The following is a 21258-nucleotide window of genomic DNA, read 5'->3' on the forward strand; positions in this document are numbered from 1 at the left end:
TAAGTCTCTCTATCTCAAAAAAATCTCTACCTTCTTCTCCGACATATAATTTTTCGATGCATATTTTCCTATGCCAAAAAATGTTCCAACAAATTTGAATTAAATTTAGTTGCATATATATATAAGGGCTTTAAAATTATATTTAATATATTCTTAGGGCGAAAGACCTAGCAGTCCAATTCCTTATTCTTAGTTAACTTTAAAATTACTTTTAATGTTAACTCACAAATAAATAAATAAATATTTTATATATGAGATTTTATCTTGAATTAATCACTATTAAATATCAATGCGAAATAAATAACTCAAAATACAAATAGTGAACATTATAAAGTATATATTTATATATTAAAAAAAAAAGTTATTTGATTTTTTCCTTAAGTCTCTTAATTCCTTCATAAAATGAATTTATGTGAATTATAAAATTCATAACACTTTCACATATTTAAATAAATTTAAACACTTTAAAGTACCAGTCTAAAAATTATATGTGAATTACTAAACTATTAATTGTTTGCAAAGACTATGGTGATAAAAAACTGCAGGTCAGCCCGAACTGCAGGTCAGCCCGAAAAACACTCTGTTGCCTTGTTCTATTTTTGTTATATAAGTTTTTATTCTCTTATATAATCTGTTATTTTAAAGACATTTTCAACAGATTTTAGTATAGTATATTACTAAGTATAAGTAGTATAATATAGTATATTAACAGTATTTTATTTCCAGCATTTTATCAAATACTTAAGGTCTTTGATTGCCGCATTCTATGTTTGCTTCTATAACTAAAATACTAAAAATACTAATGTACTTCTCTGTATAGACCATTGACTTAAAATACCTCTGCAAAAAATATTATTTTAACGAAAATTATATCAGTATTTTCTATAATGTCATAAATCAGCTCACTTTCTAGAATTATCATCAATCAATTCCTTAAATAACTGGTGTCGCTTTGTTGCGGGCTCCATTAACGACAACATCCGATTTTTTATTTTTGAATTAGCACGATCCAATCATATAGCCAGTATTAATATATTTTAAAAACTCCATCCGTATAATGAATAAATCGCTTTTGGCTTGTATTTATCCATATTTTCACAATTTTTTATTAACCAGCACATTAAGCCAGAAATCAGCTTCATAGCTTCGTGCTTTCGGCGTTGTCCATAACTTTTCTTACTAAACATTAATTTTAGATACATAAATAAGGTAAAAACTTCTTTATATATATATAATATAATGTTGGAATTTTTTGTTATGTATAAACATAATAAGGACAAGATATATGAAAAATGTCCGGTATTTGTGGAGGTATATTTGAGTTTCATCTATTTATACATTTTACTTTATGACTTTGTTGGTTCAATTTTGGTATATCTATAAATTATTATCCAGTCTAGAAGTTGTCCATATTATGAATACTCGGAAAACCAATGAATATTTTAATTAATAGAATATAAAGACAAAGATATAAATAAAGATAATTCAGATATATTAAAACAAACACAATAATATATAGAATACATAAGAATATACACGGAATATTTATAGCATTTGTTTTAAAACAGTGCAGTTTGAAAGTGCACTCTGTCTTTAATGTACTTTTAGAACTTTTACCATACATCATAAGTTTGATGTTTTCTAATGAAAGATGGAGTAACAGTGCCATAAGAAACTCAAACTCAAGCAAAATAACATATGTGTCTAAAGTGTTTCAGTTACATTAAGAGATTTATTCGTTTTGAAAATGTTAATATCCGCCTTGTATAGCTGCAAATCAGAAAATCGGTTTCCTTCATATAATCAAGGATATCGAAAATTAATTGAAAATCGTTGATTTGATTAATATATTATTGTCAAATTTATTAATATAAGATAAAAACATCTAGAGATGGTTTATATTGTTAAATATAGACTAATATAGACTTTAGTTATGTTAATAGTTTTTGTAATAAAGTATTTGGCTGGACAAAAACTTTTAAGCATTTGATTATTTATATATGTGCATATATTTTAAAAATAAAAAGGGATTTGTAAAAAATAAATACTATTTTCATAATATTTATTTTTTATTATGATGCAAAAATTTGTTAATCACTTCTCATACTTATCTGAGTTGGCAATTTGTAATTTTTAGTTTCATAAAAAAATACAGTCGCCAAGAAATGGAAATCGTTTTATCTACAAAAAGAAATATCCATAAGGCTTATACCACTGACATTCTAGAGAACGTTACAGTCAAGTTTTAAGACTGTGAAAACCAATCAGCAAAAAGAATATTTTACAGAAAATAATTAAATTTTGCCAAAAGAGCTATTTATTATACTTATTTATATAAATTTTTCATTTTTTAAACACTGTCTGCATATTGAGGGTGGCTAACCTGGTTGATATTCTTTGCTTATCCGGAACTGTAGACAATTTTGATGCTTTTAGGTACAGAAAACGAACATTACAAACAAAGTATGTTTATTCATATCATATATTTTTAACCCGAAAAACTATTTTGGAAACCAACGTAATTTACTCATATCATGTTTTCTTAACTTGAAAAATCATTTCATTGGAAATTTTTAATCTTACACACACATGATATATATTTACATAGTTCTATTCAAAGATTTTCCATATTTTATTAAAGATATTCCTCTAAACAAAAAGCCACAAATCTTAATTCAAGATACTATCAATGATTACTAAATGCTTTCAAAGGTCTACAGTGCAATGGTTTGCGCCGCACCTCGTCTGTGGCGCTGAACCAAAGCCCTCATGTAACTAGATAAATACGCCTTCGTATATCAGTATAAAATAATTAATCTTAGAACATGCAATTATTTAATTAGTTGCAATTTTATGTCTTTATGTCAGTTTTTGATAAATAATATATAATGTATTTATATTTATATTTATGCTAAATATTTTACTAAACTTCTTCACAAAATTTATTAAGCTTATCTGTATATCGTGAATAGTTGGCTCAAAAAGGAAATCATTGTGAATGTTGGGAAAAAGAAGCAATAAAATCCAAAATAAAAAAGTTCAGATAAGCAAAAAAAACTTTACTTAGCGTAATTTTCGTTGCTTGTTCGCGAAGTTATAATAAATTCATTATTAAGTGAAGAATTAGTATTATATTTTCTAAAAATCACCTAAGCAAATATAAAAACGTTATAAAGGGTCCAAGAACTGCATGTAAACTAGTGTGCATTCAAATATACATGTATACATATGTTGAAAAATAAAACTATAAGGGTTGAAAAATACATATTTATATATATGTAAGTCGCCATATGAGATAAGGGTAGGTTGCATTTGTCATCATTGAGGAAAAAACCGGCTAAGAGTATATTCGATAGTGATTTTCTACAGTTGAACAGAAGCACTCGGAGCGCACAGACCAGATACACGGTTTGGCAAAAACGGCGGCGGCTTTTCATAAACTTTAGAATATTTTTCTTTTTTACTTGCACCTCCTCGTTCGTTCCATACCCTTACTGGTGGGATTTCTCTTTGCTGCTGTTATACCTACAAAAAAAAAGTGGAAACGATTGCAAACCGATTAAAGATGGCTGAAAATTGTCCAAAGTGTAAAAAATCAATCAACTCCAAGGATCCAATTATTATATGCAACTCAGATGATTGCCTGAAAAAGTTTCACCGAACATGTGTTAACGTTGATGACGCCGTTTATGATGCCATACAAAAAAATCCATTGATTGCATTTAACTGTGATGAATGCAAAAATCAATCGCCAAAGGCGCTGGCCGCCAAGTTAAGCACTATGGAGGATAAGCTGAATAAAGTCTGTAATGGTATTAATCAAATACAGGGACGAATGTACCAACAATATTTTCAATTTGGAAATGCCAATAATGTGGATGGAAAGAAACAGACTAACAATCTAATTGTGGTTGGCAACAATTGTAATTCAGATCGTCTGCAAGTGGTCTGCGACTATGGGCGTTGGGTGCAAGTAGGCAAGTTTGCAACTTCAACCAGTGAAGACGATGTCATTGAGCACTTGGCAGAAGAGCTTAAAATTAATAAGAACTTAGTTAAGTGCACTAAACTAGTTAAGAACGATGCAAACTTATCGCAATTATCATATTGCAAATTTAAAATTTCTATACCAGATTATCGCTTCAGTGAACTGTTCAATGAGTCCATTTGGCCCAGGTAAATATATAAAATAATAATAATTAAATAAATTAACAATTGTAAAATATTTAATAAAATTATAATTTATTTTAGCGGCGTTATGGTAAGCCCATTTACCCCACGTTCACAGTTGAACCAAAATCGTATTTGAAGGAAAAAGGGGCAAAAGAAGGGTAAAAGTCACCAACCAGACAAGCAAACGTGTGAAAGAGATGGCAAGTAATGCACTCCTTGATAATATAAAACATATGAAATGAATCTGTTGAAGGTGTAGTGAAGTTAATCGTGATATGTGTGTGCATGGTTGGGGACTGGGTGAGTTAGGCAAAGTCGCTGGCAAATGAAATTTTAAAACTTTTTCCCATAAAACTTCAGCGATTAAATAATAATTCAATTTACTGAAAATATATTACAATGTTTATCCCTTCTATTCAAAAATATTTCAAAATAACAATTTATAAAATAAAAGCTTAACAAGATTTAAAAATGCATTTCAAATATTTTAGAATTGAAACTTAAATTATTAATGAAAATTAGCAACTTACTCGTATATGTCGTATATTTACACCACATTAAGCAAAAATAAAAAACAAAAGTATAAAATATAAAACATTTAAAAGATTTTAAAGAATATTTAACCTAAAAAGAAATAAAACGATTTTCAAAACACATTATTAAAAAAAAAAACATTTTTAAATCAACAAAAATTATAAAACGAGAACTTTCCAAAGATTTTGCTTTAAGTAAATATTTTCAAATTTTCGATTATATTTTTTTTCTATTATTTAATATATAATACTTTTAAATTTCTATGAATTTAAACAAAAAATACAAAAAAAAATATATTAAAAATTTATAAATTAGTTTTTACTTTAAGACTTTATTAATTATTTTTCATACTTTTAAGCTCATTTGTTCATATATTCTTTGCAAGTATTTTACTGGAATTTTAACAAAAGCTTTTATAAATAATAAAACAATATGATGATGATAAAACAATAAATGATTTAAAATTATAAAATATTATTCAACTTTTAAAATGAAAGAAATACATATATTTAATATTTACAATTTATTCTCTTACAAGTTAAAATATGAATTAATATATTCGCAAGCGTAAACAAGGATAATGGCAAAATTATTTAAGCAACAAACACAAACAATAAATTTATTATTAACAAAACAAAATGTAGAATTTAGAAAATTTTAAAAGCTTTTCCAATATATAAGAAAACAAATTTTTCAAATTTTAGAAACTACCGATATAAAATTTAAATGAATAAGATAAATTCGTTTTTGCCACATTTCATTGTCAACATAAAAATGTCGAATACAGTTTCGAAATATTCTCATTTAATATCATTTATAAGATATGCATTAAAAATTTTTACATTCATGTAAACTTTATAAAATTTATAAAATTTTATGTTTTTAGTAAAAAAAGTGAAAATACATAAAAAATTAGTTATTTACCCAAAATGTATTTAGTATACAAACAAAAAAAAAAAATCAATATGCATGCATGTATTTATGTCGAATTTTTAATAAATTCAGAAAAATATACAAAATATGTTTCATTTTTTATTGTTTTTACTAATTAAGTCTTATGTAGGTTAGGTTATGCTGGCAGACCAAAAAGGTCACACGGTAGTAAGGCTTATGTATATATATGTTTATCGGGAATATACTATAAACTATAAATCAATCATATAAAATAATAATATATGTTTATTTTTAATATTATGTTTATACTTAATGAGATTTATATCAACAAATAAAATTTTTTTTTTTATTCTAGAAAGATTATAATTAATTTAGGCTTCAGGATAAATATCAAACTTTATATAAAAATAAAATATATATGTTTATCGGGAATATACTATAAACTATAAATCAATCATATAAAATAATAATATATGTTTATTTTTAATATTATGTTTATACTTAATGAGATTTATATCAACAAATAAAATTTTTTTTTTTATTCTAGAAAGATTATAATTAATTTAGGCTTCAGGATAAATATCAAACTTTATATAAAAATAAAATATAGGTATTTTATTAGAGTTTTATAAAGCCAACGTTTCGTAGTTCTTTTGACTTCTTCCCCAGTGCGGGTTATTTGAAATTATTTTTTAATTTTTACATTTAATAAATAAAATGAGTTAATTTTTAAGAATGCATAGATGTATTCATATAATAATTACGAAATGTAGCTACCTGCACTGCCCCTAATGTTACGAATTTGTTTAACTTCTTTCCTCAGGTCGGGTTTTTTGAATTATTAAATATAATAAATTAAATATTGAGTTTATTAAACTCAATATTTTATTTTTGAATGATATATAGAATTAGTACGAGCCGTATTAATTTAATAAATTCAATCAGTCCATTTTTAATAAAATATAGGCAGTGTTTAAATTTAATTAATGCCTTAATATTAATTATTTTATGACAAACAATTTTATACCATGTATTGTGGTTTATTGAGTTTTAAACAATAGTTTAAAGTAATTGACAAATTAACCGAATATGAAACTATATTAATTCCTAAATGTGAATAGTTCAATTAAAATTTTGGGGAATATATATAATAAGTTTTAACTGCAAATAGGAATGAATCTTGATTGAAATCTACTAGGCAATAGAAGAAAAGGAATATGCAAAACCCTACTGTTAAAAAAAAAAGATAAAAAACAGGGACAGGGTTATAACGGTGCGAAGCGACTATCATAAAACCGCAGACGATTCGGATATTTTATTGATGCCCAATTCTTCTTATGTATTAGAAGATACTGATGTTGTAGATTTATTATTAATCAAATGAGTCAACACATTTGGATATAGACATAGATATAATGAACATAGTTTAACATAATCATTGAATGATATATTAATCTTTACATAATTTAAAAAATAAGCTTGTTTAATATAGGATAATGAAACATGGTATCTTATATGTTTTAGATAGAGTAATCATTTGACCTCTTTTTGAACGGAACTGTACTATTTTAAAGTTATCTGTCCTAAAATAACATGAATCGTTATGTTTTTGGAAGATGTTGCAAATCTGGGACTTTTAAAATATATACAATCATTTTACAAATCATTACATCAGCCTTGACGATTCATAATCTATGTTTAAAAATCTGCGATTAACTACACGAAGTGATTCTAATCAATATTTATAAAAAAATATACTGTACATAACGTTTATGTTAACAGTTAATGAAATAACTACCGTCATTAAAGTGTTATAAATCAGGTTTATGACTGGCCATTACCGGACAGTACGACCTAGCTATATAATGTTATATATAACTATATGAGTTAAAAAAAGATTTAATAAAAGAATAAAATAATTTAAAATAAATTAAGTATGGTGAAATCAAGGAGCTGAAAGTGTTCGAACATTATGAATCTCGAGTATACCTAAATTGAAACATTTGAATCGAACAGCTGATATAGTCTGTGTAACCACAAACATTAAAATGTTCGAAGCTTCGAACAGTTGGAATTATATTTTAAAGTCTAGGTCTAGTCTAGTAGTCTATTATATCGTATAAATAAATCATATATTGAAATTTAATCTTCGAAATATGTTTATCATAACAATTATCATGTATGTGTATCATATCATATTTTTATTTAAAATCTAAATATGTATGATGATCATTGTGATTAGGTGCAAATATCATAATTTGTGTATGAACGATACACCTGGCACAGATATTTGAAACATACAATATAGTGCTGGAATAGTACCTGCTATTTGAAGGCAGTTATTAATAAGGCTAAAACAAGTTTTAATTCATTCAATATATTTTTGTAAAGACTTAAAATTATAAACTTTAACTTATTTATATATCTTTTTATAATTAATTTTGATGCTCTTTTAATTATTCCAAAAGTTGACAACAGGAAATAAGCAAACAACTGTATTAAATTAATATACCATATGTACATAAAATTAATTTTAGTGTCCAAAAAATGTCTAAAACAACTAAGTCGATTTATGCAAACAAGGAAGGCAAGGAAACGAGAGCACAAAAAACCCATAATATATTTGAAAGTATATTCCGAAATTTTTCCGGTTACGATCTTAACAATTTCCAAAACCTTTCAAATTTTACGAATTGGTTAAATCGACCAGTGGATTCATCAGCTTTGGCTGCATTTCGTATATTCTATGGTAAGCTTTATATTAAATATATTAATAAATTATATATATATCATATTATATATAATAAATTATATAATATTATAAAATGTATTAAATATTTATTAAATATATAACATCGAAATATATTAATGTTATGTTTATATATCGTTAGGTGCTGCTATGTTAATAGATCTTGCAGAGGAACGTGGTGGCGCACAACTTGATGTACGATTTGGTGAACCACAACATTGTCATTTCCCACTTTTCAATTTCATATCAGCAGCTAGCCTACCAATTATGGGTTGTTTATATATTTTAATGTTTTTGGGTGCTATGGGTATTATGTTGGGTTATAATTTTCGATTAAGCTGTCTAATATATATAGTACCGTATTGGTATATATTTTTATTGGACAAACCTGCTTGGAATAATCATAGTTATCTATTTGGTTTGGTGGGTAGCATACTATTATTTACACAGGCAAATAATTGCTAGTAAGTTTAATTTCATATACATTAATTAGAATTTATAAAATTTTTTATATCTTTCAGTTCATTGGACAAATATAAAAATGCATCTTCAACCGATACTGTACCTTATTGGAATTATTTTCTGATTAAATTCCAATTTTTCATCTTGTATATGTACGCTGGATTAAAAAAGTTTACTACCGAATGGTTGTCGGGATATGCTATGTCTAGTCTCAGTCGTCATTGGGTATTTGCACCATTTCGTTCTGTACTTTCAGTGGATACTATCGATTTATTTATTGTACACTGGTTCACAGCAATTTTTGATTTTTCAATAGCATTTTTGATGACATGGGAAAAAACTAGGGTACTAGCAACTCCCTTTATGCTTAGCTTTCATTTGATGAACTCCCGACTGTTTGTAATCGGTAAATGAATTTAGTTTTGTATGAGAATTGTTTTGTAAGATATTTTTCATTTCAGGTATGTTTCCTTGGGTGTGCTTGGCAGAAGTGCCTTTATTTTTCGGATTTGACTGGCCGCGTAAAATTAGTTTCATAAAATATTTTGGAGTTGCTAAGGAAACTAAAACCATTGATAAAGGAAACCAGTTAAATACTAAGACTAATGTGTTAAATAAAGAGAATCTAGTGGAAGAAATTAAAGAACTCAAAGGTGTCTTATGTTGTTCATGCCAAAAGGAAATAATACAAAAACATAAAACTAGTAGATCTGCTTTATTGCGTAGCGTTGCAATTTTGATTTATTGCGCTTTACAATTATTCTTGCCATATTCTCATTTTCTAACCAAAGGATACAATAACTGGACGAAAGGTTTATACGGTTATTCCTGGGATATGATGGTACATAGCTATGATACAGTAATAACTTCGGTGAAGATAGTTGACAACAATAATGAGAAAGTACACTTTATAAACCCATATGCATATACTGATTATGATCGTTGGACGAAATATGCTGATATGGCAGTACAGTATGCAAAATGTATTGAAAATAATATATTAGAGGATTATGCAAGGGATCCAACATCTACACCATTATCATCTAAAAACTTTTCGATATATTTTGAAATATGGTGCTCTATGAATGGTCGGTTTCAGCAGCGTGTTTTTGATCCACGTGTTGATCTGCTTACGGCAAAATGGTCACCATTTAAGAGCACAACATGGTCTCTGCCGTTATTAAATGAGTTAAATGATATGCGTCCTAAGCTAAAGACAATTGCAAATGAAGTACTTGCCTGGAATAATTATTCAGATGTTGTTTTTGTAGCTGATTTTCCGGGTTTAACTTTGGATAATTTTATATCATCCGATTTGACAAATGTCACACTTACCATATTGGAGGGAAATGTCAGATTCAATAATGATGGTGAAAATGAAACATACTTTTTAACTGCTGGTAAGAGTATTTGTTTAAAGCCTGGTATTACACATCATGTCACAACGGTAGGCTTGAAGCCGTCTTCGTATCTTTACACCTATGTTAATAAGACAATGTTAGAAAGTGATTTTATCATAACTGATAAAATTCCACACTCTAAACCAATCTTACCACTCTGGCCTGAATTTAAAAATCGATTAGATAATTATAAAAAATTTTTAACACATATAGGAAATTGTCTATTATTTTTAATATACGGTGTACCAATACCTATGGAGTTACGCGAAAGAAATTAGTGTGATTGAAGTTGAATTAAATGGACTTAACCAAAATTAATTTCTCAATGAATTTTTTGACATTTGCATTTATGTAGTCATGTAGTTCATAGAAATGTGGTTAGTTGAATTTTAACAACAAATATATAATTATGTACTTATTAATGATTTTTATTAAACATAGGTAGATGGTTAAAAGAAACTTATAAGACACAATTAAATAAATATTTTAATAGATGAGAAAGTCAAATGTAATATGTTAATAAGAAAAATTATGTTTGGGACTCTATCCGGAGATGTGTGCTAAGTATAGCGCTCTGAACAGATGAAATGCACTTGGAACTCCATGATACAACTATATACATAAATATTTGAACAAATCAAATAATCAAATTAAATTTCAATTAACTTTAAAGTTTTCGCAACCTCACGACGAAACCTACTTTCCGATTCTTAGTTGGGGGAGATGAGTGATAATATATTATCTATGAAAATACAAAATATGACTTAGGACCATTGTGAGCTCTAACAGAGAAATGTGATAATGTGTTACTATAATGAAATTACCATTTTATAAAACAATCTCTAAATATCTTTATGTTAAATTATTCTATTTAATATAAATAAATTTTGTATTGAATGTATTAAATAAATTTTCAAGTGTGAAATACTTTCTTAAAATATACATTGGAATTTTTTTTAATTTTTCATATAAATTTGAAAATTTAAATATTTTAAATTAAAATTTATCATATTTGATTTTAAAAATAATTTGTTAATTTCGTCTTATAAGTGGCTTCAAACCTAATTAGTTATATACAAAACTAAATCGTGATAAATGGATAATAACTATTCAAATTTTTTTTAATTTAAAATAAAATTTATTATAAATTGTTGGCATATACGACATTATTTATTTACATTTTTTTTAAATTGTAACTATCTACATAAACATACATATGCATATGTTAAACTCTATTATACTTAATAAAATTTATACACAAATGAAAGTATTGTCTTTAGATTTAAATTACTACAACAACAAATAAAATATAACGTTCTAATAATTAAAATAAAATAAACTTAAAATACATTTAAGATAAGGATAGCAAAACACTATACATATAAGTTAATCTTGTTCCCACTTCCTAAGTGATTAGTTCCTATTTGTTCTTGATGTCAAATTTGTTGTGTTTGTGTTTCCCAAAGACGTGCATAAAGTCCATTTCTTTTTAGTAATTCAGAGTGGGTCCCGCGTTCGCCGACTTTACCATTTTCTAGTACTAAAATTTCATCGGCATCCATAACAGTAGATAACCGGTGAGCAATGCAAATACTTGTACGTCCCTTTGTAGCACGCGATAAGGCTTGCAGAATATTCTAAAAATAATTATAAATTCATTAAAATATTGTTTATTATCATTTGTTTGTTTGTTAATATCAATATTACGTCTTTTAATTTTAAAAACAAAAATTTGTATAGGTTAAGTTAGATAAGGTTGAACTGTAGGCAGAAAGCTTGGTTTTTGAGCAGCAAATACTTCGCTCGGAAAATGTTGATTTAGCTGGTAGGACTCATTGATATTGCTTCATATTCAATTACAGGGAGTATGCAATCCATACTATTGTTATTATCTTAGGGTCATTTTTAAAGATTTTAAGATTCAGCATAATATGATTCACTAGTAATATGACAAGTGAGATATAATAATAGAATGTGTATGATCACATATCTCAATCTGAATATATTGAGATATATGGAGAATATATATTTAAAGTCAATTAAATTCAATTATTAGCAGGGTAATCCTATTATCCTATTATTCTATTATTATTCTAATCGTATTATTAAATTAAAATCGTAGAAATAATGACCAGTAAAAATTAATAATAAGATTTATATGGTACATAACTGACTTTGAATATGATTGGGGAGAAGACTATTCCAGTAGCTAATATTTTTATAAATGAATAATATTATTAAAAATATTATTTTTATATAATACTGTATTTTCGATTTATATACACCAGTGGCTTAAAAACACTATAACAAACTTTAAAGTATTGATATAGTCTAGGTTAATGAGTTCTCAGAACCCGTTCTTATTATTGAAAGAATATGATCACTAGTATATTAGTGACTTTAATTTTTTTTATTTTATTAGTTGAAGAAAGTGGAGAATAGATCCCCTTTTAAAAATATCTATATAGCAAGCTATTTATAGAATCCAAACCAAGGCGTACTATATTGTTGGTTAATTCATGTCCTTTGAAAGCTTTATAGATGAGAGTGAGAACAGAAGTCCAAAGTTATTTAAAGTGTTTACTTGCCGTGAAGGCTCTACACCACTCTTAACACAAGTATCGGTAACACATGTAACGAAGGTAATAGCAGTGAATCGATTTATTCCATCAATTCTCATCCCTTATTCTGTTATTAGTTTTTATTTAATGGTGGAAAATTTTAAATCTTGAACCGTTTGACGACGATTAAAAATAATAAAAACACCATCTTTTCCAAATGGTGAAACTTTAACTGACCAGCGGCATTTGACTTTTAGAGACAAGTTTTATAACGTATTCTTTATCTTTAAAGTGTCTATCTTTAACACTGAATACCAATACGTGAAAATATTGAAAATATTTGCATTCAGTTTAAGAATATCTTATAAAACTAAAAAAATAACTTAGTAGCTTTAAAATTATAAGAACTTTTGTGCTTACATATTCTGTTATTGAATCCAAGCTACTTGTGGCTTCGTCAAATATTAAAATCGGTGAGTTTTTCAATATAGCACGTGCTATTGCCACACGTTGCTTCTCTCCTCCAGAAAGTTTAAGACCTCTTTCACCAACTTGTGTATCATATTTTTTCGGCCAAACTGTAATTGAATCGTGTAAATCAGCCATACGTGCCGAATTTTCAATGTCTTCTTGAGATTTACTTAAATCGCCATAGTGTATATTGTGTCTTATTGTATCATGAAATAGCACAGAATCCTGTAGAATGTTAAAATGTAAAATATTTTATATATATAAAAACAAATTATAAAAGTATTTCAATACCTGTGGTACAACGGCAATAGATTTTCTTAAGCTTTCTATATCAACTGCACTTATATCCTGTCCGCCAATTAATATTTGACCAGCATTTGGTTCGAAAAATCTATATAACAAGCGTACCATAGATGATTTGCCAGAACCAGAACCACCGACAAATGCAATATTTTTACCAGCTGGTATACTAAATGATAAATCCTTAAATATTGGTTTTCCAGACTCATATTCAAACGAAACGTTTTTAAATTCAATTGATGCATTATTATTGCCCAATGCTAAATGTGGTGCATTTACAGGTACATGTACTTTACTATCTACATTCATCAATGTAAACATTGATTGCATATCTAATAAGGCTTGACGCACTTCACGATACACGCTTCCCAAAAATCCCAATGGTATTGATAGTTGAAATAGTAATCCATTAACCATAACCAAATCTCCAACTGTCATATTGCCTTTAACAATTTCATTAGCAGCTAGCACCATTATTATGCTCAGTGCAGAACTGAAGATTGCATTTTGACCAAAATTAAGTAGCGCCAAACTGGAGCTAGTTTTTAAGCTAGCTGTTTCGTATTTCTTAAGCACAGCATTATAACGACCAGCTTCGAATTTTTCATTATTAAAATATTTAACAGTTTCATAATTTATTAAGGAATCTACAGCTTTATTGCCAGCTTCGTTTTCAGCTTGATTCATGTAAACACGAAATTTTGTACGCCATTGCGTTACAGAAAGTGTGTAGACAGCATAGACTCCTACACAACCCATAGATACACTAGCAAAAGCTAAGCCACACTAAAATATTTAAAATTTTATTATAAATTTTGTTACAAATTTCGTGACATGTACTTACTTTAACTCCTAAAATACTGGAAACTAAAGCTAATTCAAATATTGTGGGTACTATGTTGAAAACCATGGCTGTTAGCACAAAATTGATTCCTCGTGAACCTCGATCAATTGTCTGAAATTAAATAAAAATAGGGACATAATTTATATATAATATATATACAGAAATATAATAATTATTGACTGAAATAATCAAGAAATAAAAATATCTACAAATGTACATTCGAAAAGGGATGTAAGGGCTTAATTTTAAAGCAAATGGACTTTGTGTGACACATAATCACGGAGGGTTTTTGGTTTTCTTCTGAAACCTAACTCCTCACCTTCGGCTTCTCACGCTAGTAATTGTATCAACCCTTATGCCGCGTCGATATGTTTGAGCTCTTGACCTATACAGTTATTGTTGCTGTAGCCAAATGTCGATCTGAAAGCAAGCCCATAAAAGGTTGACAAGACATTGCACAAATTGAAAGGGTGCGTGGCAGGGAAAGAAGAAAGTTCAGATAGGTATATTGAATTTCATTTGGGTTCCGGTGAAAGAATCCTGCCACACCGATGGGCGTAACCATTAAACAATACGGTTTAAATGTGTGGATTTCGGAAGAAATCGAATGAGTGGCATTATGTGGAGTATAGCTGCAGTTGAAGCACACATTGTGAATGTTTAAGACGTAACCATATACTAACCTCAATGAACTATATAGTGAACTATAGTGAACAAAAAATCAGTTGAAATGATGTACAGGTTTATCCAGACTTTCGGAAAGCTTACCAGCAAAAAGTTTTGAAGAGTTCACACGGTCCTTTTCAGTACTTGCTTGTGCATGTAACCAAGGCTGCATTAATTATACTAATACTAAATTTCAAAAAGTTTGTGACGATAAATAGGCAATTAGTTATATTAAATACCTGTTACAACCGGATTATAGTTCCTTACGTCGATAGTTGACATATGCAATTCGGGGGTGACAATTTTATGTTTTAGAGACAATAAAACAGTTGAAATTTTAGAGAAGAATTCATTCGGTGTTCAAGGAGCTAAAGAAATGAATGATGGCGATTTATTGTAAAGCATTATAACTTCCAAAATATCTTGCCTATAATTATTATGATAGTTATAGTATATACACGACCTGAGTGGTGTTGTACAACATTTTCAACCAAATAATAATATTATAAGAGTTAAAATAAGCAGCCTGGATGTACATCTTATAAACAAGCCGCTGTGTTTGTGGAGTATTCAATATTCAGGTTATTATAGCGTTGTTTTGTTTTCATATTATATTTTATAAATTTATTCATACTTGTAATTAATCAATATTCAATGCCCGCATTTTATATTTTTCTTATATCGATATTATCAAGAGTGGAATGAACTTGAGTTCAAACTAAAGATTTCACTCAAACATTATTGGATTTAATATAGAACATTATATCGGGCTAGTTTTTAGGTTAAAACTTTTCAAACTTAATTATACTGTTGATACATCTATTAAACTTGTATCTTTTGCTCACCTTTGATAGGGCGCCAGTTTGCTTATTTAAATGAAATGATAAATCTAAATTATGTAAATGTAAAAAAACATTGGTGGCAATTTTTCGTATGGAATGATGTGCAACTTTGGCAAATACTGCATTTCGTAATTCATTGAAGGCTGCGGCACTTGCACGTGCAACACCATCTGGAGAGGTAGAAAATATATGCATATAACAGTAGTCAAAAATAAGCGTATAAAAATTTTATTCACTTACAGCCTATCATCATGGCAGTTGCTACTGATAATACAGTTTCTGGTGCTGTGTCCATATTAAGGGTGCCCATTGCATCAACAGCTCCTTTGAATAAAAATGGAACACAAACTGTTAACACTTTAGAACCAGCTAAAAGTCCCAATGATATCGCAACTCTGTAAAAATTAAGAAAATTGTAATTCTTTATTAAGTAAGTAACATTTAACATTTCTTCTTTGATTTTATTATAAAAAGGTGATACCTTTTTCTTACTAATGCATCTTCTTTGGGCCAAATGTAATGCATCATAGCGCGCAGCATATCCTGTGATGTCACTTCAGGTGCATCAAGTGTTCCTAGAGTATTCCCCCCATCACCAGTACCTCCTAAGTGAATATGACATTTTCGTAAGGATTGCCGTTGGTGACCTGTGGGGATTTACTAAATTCAAAAGTAAGATCCCTACAGGACCACAGCCATATATACTATATTACAAGCAGTTTGATGATTGATTTGAAAATAAAAACTGATAAATGTTAGCTTGGAGGATGCACAACAATAATATATTAATAAGAATCATAAAAATATGTGATATACAAAATAATTTTTTAATTTGTTAATTTGTTAATTTATGATTTAAAGAAACTGTGTTACAAATTAATTTATTGACTTTTCACACTATTGGTGTCTTACAATATTTATAATTAATAAAGAACTAATAATGTGGTAAAAATAGGTAAAACGGAAATACAAAATTATTTTTATTAAAATCAAAATAAATATAACAAAACTTTTAATGAATGCAGAAAGTATTTGGCAGAGTTTCAAAAGGAGTCCTTAACCCCATTTACACTTCAGTATAGAGTAGGGATTAAAATTATCTAAGACAAAATAGAGTAATAGAGAATAGAGAAAATAACACTTCCTCTTGAAAGTTTATAGTTTTCTTAAACTTTTTAGCAAATTTTGAATACAATAAATATTATATAAATAAGGGAGGAACTTCTTTCTATTAATTTATTGTTTTTTCGAGATTCTATCATACGAGTATTAGTATCAAAACTAAATTTTGCATATATAATAGAAATTTGAAACTAATGAACATAATTCAGTTGTGAGAATTGAAAACAGACTAAATCGATTCAGTTAAACCTCTGAGACTTTACTGGGAAGTTGTTTGAAAATGATTAAACAACTATTTTGTTGTCTATCTCTTATGTTTATCCGAACTGTAGCTCTACATCTAATGACACCGCCCATCTGTTTTTATGTTAAGTTGACCATACTAATCTCAGTCACATTTATTTAAACGTCTGCTTATAAATCCAATCATATTAACGCAACTTGGTTCCTTTATCTAAACACAAGCTGGGTTCAATATTTTCAACTATCCATTAACAAGTAACAACCTGTTAGCAATAGTTACAAATAGCAGTTGAGGGTTCACATTAAACATTTAAATATATCATTTCCAGACATTTCTTTATAGGTTTTAAGTAACGCTCTCTATTAAAAAAATATAAGAAGACCATTCCACAAGAATCATGTAGCAGCACACTACAAAAATGCAAAACTTCTACATCTTAAGTATTAGAAGGCATAATGATTTTCAGCAATTCAGGACTGATTTCACAATAGATACTTAAATCTCAAAACTGACTTAAGTCAGAAAAGTTGATAGCTTAAGTATGACTGAAGTCAGTATTGAGACATAAAACATCGATGCTTATAGTATTATCTTTGATGAAGCATTCGTAATCTAACCCGGACACAAAAAATAAATTTTGGATTAAGATTAAAAGCAAGGTTTTGACTATATAATTATAAATTAAATTCAGTTCTGTAGGACTATTTTCGTACATATATCTAAGTACAATAAGTATAGACTTAAAGGTTTCACATATCCACCACTAAAATTAGTTTTCTTTTATTATATGCAATACTAGTTTGACCATATAGTGTCACATTCTTTAAAAAAATAATAAGGTTATACATGTTTATACATGTTTATCAGACGCTACTAGCTATTAAGGACTCCAATTGAAATTCCTCACCAAGTGAAGATGGTGACAAATTACTAGTTAATGCACATCTGATTGTAAAGTGTTAGTATCTTTCAAATGCAGAAATTTATTTACAATTAAATTTAGTTAAATACATAACAGATGTGCTGATATAACAAGCAGTTTCTTTATATTTGAACTTACGTTCTTCCACCTTAACAACCTACTTTTGTAACTTACAAACCCAAAAGGTTTTCTAGCCATATTAAGTTCCGAGCAGTTTTATTAAATATTTTTTTTTATTTTAGTATCAATGTTGTCACAGGAGCATCCTTTATAAATATATTTATTATTGCAATTTTTAGTTTAATTACCTTTCGCCGGTACTTTTTTAGCAAAAACTCCACCCAATATTTTACTGCCAGGCGTTGGTGTGAATGGCGTAATTTTTCTTTTCGGTTTCGTGACATCCTCAACAGAACTTGAAGATCGTGTGCAATATATCTAAAAATTATAAAAAAAATGCAATTTTTTTTATTTAAATATATATTTGATAAATTTTTATACATATTAGTAATTATTAGTCCCATGAGAACTGTTGATGGCTGTGCTTAAAAAAGCTAAACATACTGAGTCAAAATAATCGAGTATAGATGCTATAAATAACGTCTACATATATTTGGATCGAAGGCAATAAAGAGGCTGTTATGCTACCAATAAAAGGTGTTGTAGGCCTAGTTTTTTTTTTCGACCAAAGAAGAGTAACATTTCTTCTACTTTTTAGAAGAAAAGAAAATTAAAATATAAAAAAAAATAAGGATATTATGCTGGGAAAACCTATAAGGTCTAATACATTCTAATTCACGTATAAGGGACTGATTTTAACAGGAAATAATTTAAAGATTATAATGAAAATTCTAACAGGACAATGTCGGTTAATTTACCAGCTAAATAAACTTTGAATTGTGAGAAAACGAAAAACATAGAAGACTGTGAAGTACATGGTAGGAAGCTATCCAGTACTATTGAATAAACGAAAGATGGTGTTAGATGGATACTCATCATCTGACGGTGACATGATTAATGTAGAGCATATATTAAGATAGGTATTGAGAAATAGCAGCAACACTTGCTCGTTTGAAAATACGAGTAGCGCCGGAATGTATATGCCAGCGGAATGTACAGCGTAAGCATTCATGGTTTACCTTGCAGTCACGTGCCACAAAAGAGATTTCGCAAGAATTTTTTGTAGACATACTATCTAGGAGCCTGTTCGCCGGAATTTATAGAGAAATGACTTATTGATGCAAAAAATAAAAAAATGTAATAGTAGGCATTACACTTTTAGTATCTACCGATATACAAGATAACAAAAACGCTCTGCCTAAAAAAATCTATCAATCTAGAATCGTTCAATGTCATGATAACTATTCATACAAATACCTTTAATCTTATATCTTTTGATTTAATATCTTTTATTTGAAGATATATGCCTTTTATTTAAAAGATTTAATTGGTTTTTTTGGAAACTTTTCGGACCTTATTCATCTATTTTATCAAATTAATGTACTTTTCTAAAAGCAAGACCTATTAGAATTCCAAAAGTGGATTTATAACCACTTTCAACCCAAAAAAATAATGAAAAAATGATAAGTGTTTTGGTTCGCTTCATCTCTGGCGAATTATTCCTCTGCCAATTGATGGTATGAAAACAAGTGAACTGATCTAGTTTCCACAATAATTTTTCAATCACAATTGTGTCAAAGAACCGGAGAGATCTCATAAGCTCCTAGCTACGAAGAACGCAGCAAGAACCCATTTTGTTTTTTGTTTACAGCGGAGTTATGACAACTTTTCCTTGGAATTACTGTTTTGAAACTTATTAACTAATAATCTTATGCAAATAGTCAAGATGACCTAACTGCTGACACCACTGATTCGTGAATGATCGGACATTATTTTTTGAACAAATATTGATACCGACTTATGTAAAGCACATTGATTAATTTTGTGATATGTATTATATTTTGGAGTGAGAAATACTTGTATATTAAAAGTGTAAAATAATAACATAATATGTATAATTTAGAAGATATATAATTTGTATCTATTAGAAGGCTTATTAAAAAAAATATGCGAGGTCCAAATTTTTTTTATTAAGATTCTTCACAATATACTAATATTTGCATAAAAAAAATAATTAAAAAACTAACTTTTAAAACTATGATTAGTTAATTAATAAAAACAAAAGGAGTAACTAAATATAATTAATATTTATCAGTTATAATTAATACATTTAAATCATCTATTTATAAATATATTAAACAGGCCAGCGGTTGTACGGGCACGGGTAAATCTATATCTATCTATATATAATAAATGTGTAAGGCTATTAACCAATTATTATTAAGCTGACAATAGATATATAAAATATAATAACATAAATAATTCAAATGTGTACATTAAAATTTCTCTTTTCTTTTTCAAAACTTATGAAAACTTTAGCATTAAATCAGAAAGATTATAATATTATGAAAAACATCTGTTTAAGAAACTGTGCGTTTTCCAGAGTGTCCATTGAAATATATGACATCATAGACTAAAATTAGCTTAAAGCAGTTAGGAATATTTTTGATCCACCCTTTATTTCAGACAGTCAAGTTTTGTTGTTGTTGTTGTAACCCGCACTGAGCTACTTGAATAGGCGATGACTGACTCAGAGACGTATACCCGGACAATAAAACTAATTTTTATACATTAGCCAAAATTATATGATTATATACTACTTTGTATTATAAACTGTATAAACTACTTTATATACTGTATCCTATAGTATAACTAGCTTATGTACATTTTTAGGAACTCAATACATTCTGTAAGGTAATTCTTTGCCATAGTTGCAGATGCTGTTAGAGTGTTAAGCCGAGACAATTGCTGTAGAAAAGTCGTGTACTCTGAAATTTTATATTCCAACAATAAATTCAGTTCCAATTGTACATCAGCCAATTGTTGTGCATCACCAAATGCAATCTCACTTAATATATTCGGGAAATACGACTCCACTTTAAATAACAAATGTAAGACCAAATGCAGATTGTGTGACATACCTTCGTCAAAGATAATTAACATAGCATCATGAA

General features: G+C 28.0%; 4 protein-coding genes across 6 annotated transcripts in view; 3 read left to right on the top strand and 1 right to left on the bottom strand.

Annotated features, from left to right (window-relative positions):
- The window catches only part of LOC119679670 (uncharacterized protein MAL13P1.304), a 4793-nt gene extending 4600 nt beyond the window's left edge, over positions 1 to 193 (top strand). The window contains exon 4 of the mRNA XM_038092159.1: positions 158 to 193. Within this exon, the coding sequence (XP_037948087.1) occupies positions 158 to 193 (36 nt within the window). The remainder of the gene's footprint in view (positions 1 to 157) is intronic.
- A 2818-nt stretch (positions 194 to 3011) lies between these two features.
- Positions 3012 to 4802, top strand: LOC119668129. Of its 2 annotated transcripts, XM_038077532.1 has the most exons (3): positions 3021 to 3301; positions 3357 to 4176; positions 4252 to 4802. In XM_038077532.1, exons 2-3 carry the CDS (start codon positions 3566 to 3568, stop codon positions 4307 to 4309), a joined length of 669 nt encoding a protein of 222 aa, XP_037933460.1. In that variant the 5' UTR covers positions 3021 to 3301; positions 3357 to 3565; the 3' UTR covers positions 4310 to 4802. The 2 variants fall into 2 exon arrangements, with proteins under 2 accessions (XP_037933459.1, XP_037933460.1); XM_038077531.1 differs by having other exon boundaries at positions 3012 to 4176.
- A 3346-nt stretch (positions 4803 to 8148) lies between these two features.
- LOC119679680 (vitamin K-dependent gamma-carboxylase) lies at positions 8149 to 11041 on the top strand. The gene is made up of 4 exons (XM_038092171.1): positions 8149 to 8350; positions 8493 to 8814; positions 8872 to 9218; positions 9274 to 11041. Exons 1-4 carry the CDS (start codon positions 8149 to 8151, stop codon positions 10488 to 10490), a joined length of 2088 nt encoding a protein of 695 aa, XP_037948099.1. The 3' UTR covers positions 10491 to 11041.
- A 470-nt stretch (positions 11042 to 11511) lies between these two features.
- On the bottom strand, positions 11512 to 18621 carry LOC119668127 (ATP-binding cassette sub-family B member 7, mitochondrial-like). 2 transcript variants are annotated; one of them, XM_038077530.1, is made up of 8 exons: positions 18493 to 18621; positions 16378 to 16501; positions 16137 to 16291; positions 15900 to 16066; positions 14389 to 14499; positions 13536 to 14330; positions 13194 to 13469; positions 11512 to 11849 (listed from the first exon to the last, which is right to left on the bottom strand). In XM_038077530.1, the coding sequence occupies exons 2-8, from the start codon at positions 16434 to 16436 to the stop codon at positions 11649 to 11651; spliced, it is 1764 nt and encodes a 587-aa protein (XP_037933458.1). In that variant the 5' UTR covers positions 16437 to 16501; positions 18493 to 18621; the 3' UTR covers positions 11512 to 11648. The 2 variants fall into 2 exon arrangements, with proteins under 2 accessions (XP_037933458.1, XP_037933457.1); XM_038077529.1 differs by having other exon boundaries at positions 16378 to 16543.
- Between the last annotated feature and the right edge of the window lie 2637 nt (positions 18622 to 21258).

This window comes from Teleopsis dalmanni, chromosome 1, assembly GCF_002237135.1.
Source record: "Teleopsis dalmanni isolate 2A chromosome 1, ASM223713v2, whole genome shotgun sequence".
NCBI classification, from domain to species: domain Eukaryota; kingdom Metazoa; phylum Arthropoda; class Insecta; order Diptera; family Diopsidae; genus Teleopsis; species Teleopsis dalmanni.